This window comes from Ranitomeya variabilis, chromosome 6 (assembly GCF_051348905.1).
Source record: "Ranitomeya variabilis isolate aRanVar5 chromosome 6, aRanVar5.hap1, whole genome shotgun sequence".
In the NCBI taxonomy this organism is placed as follows: Eukaryota; Metazoa; Chordata; class Amphibia; order Anura; family Dendrobatidae; genus Ranitomeya; species Ranitomeya variabilis.
In genome coordinates, this window is record NC_135237.1 from 367714573 (window position 1) to 367720905 (window position 6333).

Sequence of the window (6333 nt, forward strand, 5' to 3'; positions counted from 1 at the left end):
GCTCCCAATATCTGACGACAGCGCAGCAGCCAAAGAGTGAGCTCCTTGGCTCTGAGCAGGGAATTCCCATGTAGACTCTACTTCCCCTGCTCAGGGCCGCTGAGCTCCCTGGCTGCCGTGGCTAATGCCAGACACCACAAGCATTGGTGAGATATGCTGGTGGGCCCGGGAAGGTGAGTACAGCATGGTAAAAAATTAAAGAATTATAACATTTAAGGTCTTTTTGTTGCTGCAATACCAAAAAAACATTCTGTAGCAAGAGAATGAAATTCGTATCTATCTCAAAACGGTATCAACAAAAATGTTGTCTCGCCCTGCAAAAAATAGGCCATCAAACTTCTCCTTTAACTGAAAAACTAAAACATTACAGGTCTCAGAAAATAGTGAGACTGTCCTTAAAAGTTTTTAATTTAAGCTTCTCATTTTTTTTTCACCACAAAAATAATAAAAAAACGGACAAGTTTGGTATTGCCATAATTATTCAGATGAACAGAATCATATTCCAAGGTAATTTGTACCACACATTATACGCCAAAAAAACAATGTCCGAATTGCGGTATTTTTTCACAATTTAACGCACTTGGAATTTTTTTTCCCTGTTTTCAAGAACACAATATGGTAAAATGAATGGTGTCATTCAAAAGTACAACTTGTCCCACAAAAAACAAGCCCTCGCGTGCACAGAAAAATGACAACGTTTTAGCTCTGGGAAGAAGGGGAAGAATAAATGAAAACACAAAAATGGAAATTGGGTGATTTCGGGAAAGGGTTAAACTGTTGTTTGGGTCCGGACACCCGTGTCCAGTCTGTAAGTTATGGACCATGATACATGAAAGTGTGAATGCAGCCTAAAATTCATAGTTAATGGTAGTGCATTGTCATGTGTTAGGAGAACATGTGCTGCCAACTGGTCGATTTACCATGAACTAGCTTGTTCGTCAGGTGAAATGATTTTTAGGCTTGCTTAAAAATTCTTGTTCTCCTCATGCACATTGTCCTGTGTATACATGTGCTGCCAAGAACAACGACTGTCTGTGAGCGACGAAGACCGACGACTGGCAGACGTGGTACTGTATAAGGTGCGCGTCTCTGACTGGAGAGCACCTAGATAGAGCAGCACGGAAAGGTTGTCAGTGCCAGTTCCCCCCCTAGCATCACTCCCCCCCTAGTGATGCACTAATTGGAAGACCCCCGGCCGGCCAGTGGTCACTAGAGGGGAGGGGTCCTGCGGCCACCTCTACAGGGGTTAAAGCCAGGTGTCCAGCCGGGAACTTTCTCTTTTCCTCCCGGCGGACACCTGGAAGCTTTGGTCCCACCCTCCCTCCCTTTTTAAAGGCAAGATGGTACTAACCTGCGGGATGATGTAAATTTGTAAATGCTATTGTAATATTTTACGTTAACAAAAAAAAAATGTATATACGTATGTGATATAACTAACCCTAGTAACCTTGTTAAGTCACAGCGGAAGAAGCAGAGGAGGGCAAAGGTCGTAGCCGCTCGTTGGGCCAATTCCCCTGTCAATCATGGACAGGAGCTCGGCGCGAGCGGCCGTTACGATATGTAATTGCCCTTTCTCTGCTTATTTAATTAATAAACTGTGACCGACCTGTTCAACCCACCTAGGACTGTGTGTGTTTCATTACGGGATTGATGGGAGGGGGGAAGGCACTGGTTACGACACACGGGTCTCCACAGTCTGTCTGTGAGCGATTATTTTGTGCAGAATGGAAGTATGTTCGTCCTATCTAAACAGGCTATTAAACAACTGACTTGGAAGTAGCTGAATGGCGGTCATTTAACTACCACAATCATGTAGCATAAATGAATAATAGTGTGACTTGCTTCCTCCACATGGTATAATCATTGTAGACACTTGGTGGTGCTCTATGCTCAGCATTGCCACCGCATGTTTCCGCAGAAAGATAGACTCGATAAAGCAGATGTCCTGACTATTTTCATAAGGGCCGATCTGTGTACTGTAACAAGTGACTGCCATCATTACCTGTTACATATGAGCAGTTGTTACTAAAATAAAAGCTGGGCAGCTAACCTGATCCAATCCATGGGTGTGAGCAATGGACTGGTGGCCAACGTGGTGCACTACACATAAGTGTGTACCACCTACTAGCCCCCTCGATGTGACAAGGGTTATATACACCTGCAATTTAATTGTTACCCTGAGGGATGAAAAAATAGATAAGACCTTATGTCCTGCTCCTTGCTATGTAGCCTTTGCCTAGAATATTGTGTCTTGTCTGCACATCCTGCTGGGAACTGGACCTGTGACCTTATCTTGTATCCGTAAATACAGCCTTACTCTACTGATCTGCAATTGTGTAGGAATAGCGAAGCTGCTATGTTTAGGTGATATTGGAATATTCTTGTCTGATGTGACCTAATATAGAAGGTCATCGCTGTTCAATCCGAAAATAATGACTTCTTTTTATTTTTTTTTATTTTTTATTTTTTTAAAGCCACGCGACCTACAACTCCATCCGACTCCTCGCCAAAAAAGAATCACAACCAGTCTCCGGATGGACAAGAACTAAAGTCAAGGTCGTCAAGTAAAGATTCTCACCAACGTAGCAAATCTAGTGACTCTGGAGAGGAAGCCGATAAAGAATTTGTCTTTATATAAGCATCTTAGGCGTTTTGTGCCATTACCTGGAATTTCCTTTACTTTCAATGTTAATTTAGTATGATTTCTTTCATGACCAGTCCTACACTCCTGTCTTCTTTCTATGTCATTGTCCTCCAATTTTTCGTTTTGCTCCACACTCCCCAAAGCAATGGTTGATTGGACCTTAACTGTTTAGCAAGTACTTGGTAATTGAGCGGGTACAGCGGTCAGCAGTATCATGTCTTCTACGTATGTAAGCTGTCGCACATTGTAATTAACAGAGCACACTAATGACACATTATTTGTATAAATGGTAAATACCTATATATATATATATATATAAATATATAATAAAATCTCTCTTTACGTACATATATAAATATATATATGATGATTGGATACACTTTTTACATCCTCTGGTAGGATTTTTTTCCGCCTTGTGCTTGTACATAAACTAATATTTCCATGCACTTAAGAAAAAGCACAAGCACTGAAGCCCCTTAGACAGTGAACTCAGAAGCTTTCTAATAGAATTAAAAGACAGATGCAGCATATAATTTGATTTTGGGAGTCTGAGATGCCGTCCTCAATACTTGGATTTTGCTTTGTTATATCATTTTTTGAAAGGAAAGGACTAACTTATGTAAATAAATAGAGGAAAAAACTTTTTGACAATGCGCTAACATAAATATTCACTTATATTACAGGTCATGGGGGTTTTATCTATATGTATATTTGTATCAATAAAACAATTTTACAACTTTAAGATGACTCTCTGTCAGTTAATAGTTCTTTGTACATCATAATTGCTATGGGTTTACAGGATCTGTTCGGGATTTAGTCCTTTCCTCCACGGACTTGTGGACACGCCATTTTAGATGCTGGCATAGCCACTGAGTTTTCCCAGGCATGCCTGCTTCGTGGAAGTGCCTGCGGTCATTTTCCTCAGATAACTTTGCAGTTATTCTTGCCGTGGTTCTTCCCTGTACTGTTAAGAGTGGGTGACTTCTAAGAATGAGCAAGTTGCTTCTTTTAAATGCTTCAGGGTTCGTAAGCCCTTTGGCAGTCAAAACAAGTGACAGAAGACTGTACTTTGCTAATTTTATGGGGCCATTTTGCAGTGCGTTTTCAAACATTTTCCTGGTGGAATTTGTCTGATAAAGATGGCATATGCACTTAGTTATGTAGGTTGAAACAAGACCAAAGTCCATCAAGTTCAACCTTTCTCCACCAATTATACATATTTTGGCACCAAATTATCTATAACCCAATTCTACTGAGGAAATCAGCCAGCCTAAAAGCTGTCATAATGTTTGCCATTACTACCTTTTGTTGTCAGGCATTACACAGTCTGACTGCTTTAACTGTAAAGAACCCTTTCCTATTTAGCTGCCGGAGTTGCCTTTCTCCCATCCATAATGCCTACTACCTTGTACTTGCTGTATTTTTCAGGCCGGCGGTGGTAGAGCAGGATCACAGGAGATGGTCCCTTCCTCAGGAAGCCGGCAGCGGCAGAAGTGGGGCAATGCTGCAGTCCCGGGTTATCACAGCGGTGCGATGCTTCGGGTTCGGTGTCGGCGGTGAGGTAGAGCAGAGTGCGTTGCATGGAGCAGGGTCTCTTCCTCAGGATGGCGGTGGCAGAAATGTGGCAATGCTGCGGCCCGTTGTCCCCAGTAAGCAGAGCCGAGTGCAACATCGGTTTCTCGGCGGCCATTTTCCTGAATGGCTGCTGAGATCTCAATCTGTGCATGCGTGGCCTCTGGCGGCCATTTTCCTGAAGCCGAGGGCCGCTGAGATCTCAATCTGCGCAAGCGCTGCCTCTGTCGGCCATTTTCCTGAAGCCCACAGCCTCAGGAAAATGGAGTGCGAAAGGCCCAGCAGAGATCTCAGTCCGCGCACACTCCGCCTCTGGCGGCTCACGCCTTCAGGAAGATGGCCGCAGGAAAACCGATGATGCACTCCGCACTGCTCATCGCCGACACCGAGCTTCAGCATTGCCACACTTCTGCCGCTCCCGGTTCCCCGAGGAATGGACGCTGCTACTCCACTGCCAAAAACCCCCGGTAAGCCTGCGTTCAGACTATAAGAAGCACCCTCCATTTTCCTCCCAAATTTTTTTGGGAAAAAGTGCATCTTATAGTCCGAACGAATACGGTAGTATGGCCTTTGGAAGGAATACATTGTGTGCCAGTCCTTAAATATAAATCCCCTCTGAGATGTATTTTTTTTCTAAGCTAGGCAAGCCCAACTTTTCCAACCTCTCATCATATGAGAGGCCTTCCATCCCTTGTATAATAATCTAGTTGCCCGTCGTTGAACCCAACTCTAACTTTTGAATATTTTTTAAAATGTGGAGCCCAAAACTGAATTTCATATTCTAGATGTGGCCTCACCAGTGATTTATAAAGGGGTAATAGTACGTTGGGATCACGGAATTTTATCACTTTTTATATACCCTACACACCATTGTTTGCTTTTGCAGCTGCTGCTTAACATAGTACTGCTGCTCCGCTTTCTTGTAACCAGAATACCCAACTCCTTCTCCCGTTCTGTAATTCTTAGTGTATTTCCATTTAATGTATATGCTGCTATAGGATTACTCCGTCCTAGAGAACATACCATTTATGACTACATTGTTTCCTGTCTTTTAGCCAATTCCTTACCCATCTGCATATACTGTAGTTTCCCCCAGTCCCTGCTTATGGAGCTTCATAATAAGGCTGTTATGTGGTGCAGTACCAAATATCTTTGCAAAGTCCAGATAAATCACATCGGCCGCTTTACCTACATCCAGATTTGCACTTACCGTATATACTCGAGTATAAGCCGACCCGAGTATAAGCCAACCCCCCTAATTTTTCCACAAAAAACTGGGAAAACTTATTGACTCGAGTATAAGCCTAGGGTGGAAATGCAGCAGCTATCGGTGAATTTCAAAAATAAAAATAGATGGTCCATACCGTTCATTATGGCCCCATAGCTGTGCCATATAGTGCTCTGCACCATTCATTATTGCCCCATAGCTGTACCATAGAAAGCTGTGCCATATAGTGCTCTGCACCGTTCATAATTGCCCCATAGCTGTACCATAGAAAGCTGTGCCATATAGTGCTCTGCACCGTTCATAATTGCCCCATAGCTGTGCCATAGAAAGCTGTGCACCGTTCATAATTGCCCCATAGCGCTCTGCACCGTTCATAATTGCCCCATAGCTGTGCCATATAGTGCTCTGCACCGTTCATTATTGCCCCAGAGCTGTGCCATATAGTGCTCTGCACCGTTCATTATTGCCCCATAGCTGTGCCATATAGTGCTCTGCACCGTTCATTACTGCCCCATAGCTGTGCCATATAGTGCTCTGCACCGTTCATTACTGCCCCATAGATGTGCCATAGAAAGCTGTGCCATAGAAAGCTGTGCCATAGAAAGCTGCTGCTGCTGCAATAAAAATAATAAAACGCATACTCACCTCTCTTGCTTGCAGCTCCTCAGCGTCCCGTCCCGGCGTCTCTCCGCACTGACTGATCGTGCTGGCGGCGCGCACACTATATGCGTCATCGCACCCTCTGACCTGCACAGTCAGAGCAAGAGGACGCGAAGACAGAGCGGCGCCCGGCGTGTGGAACGCGGACAGGTGAATATGTAATACTTACCTGCTCCCGGCGTCCCTGGCTCCTCCCGGACAGCTGGTCTTCGGTGCTGCAGCCTCTTCC

At 44.1% G+C, this 6333-nt stretch overlaps 1 protein-coding gene across 2 annotated transcripts in view; it reads left to right on the forward strand.

Moving 5' to 3' along the window:
• CARMIL1 (capping protein regulator and myosin 1 linker 1) overlaps positions 1 to 2786 on the forward strand; it is a 352298-nt gene extending 349512 nt beyond the window's left edge. For both annotated transcript variants that reach the window (XM_077270002.1, XM_077270003.1), the window contains one exon: positions 2475 to 2786. In XM_077270002.1, the coding sequence (XP_077126117.1) occupies positions 2475 to 2638 (164 nt within the window). In that variant the 3' untranslated portion in view covers positions 2639 to 2786. The remainder of the gene's footprint in view (positions 1 to 2474) is intronic.
• The last annotated feature ends 3547 nt before the right edge of the window (positions 2787 to 6333 follow it).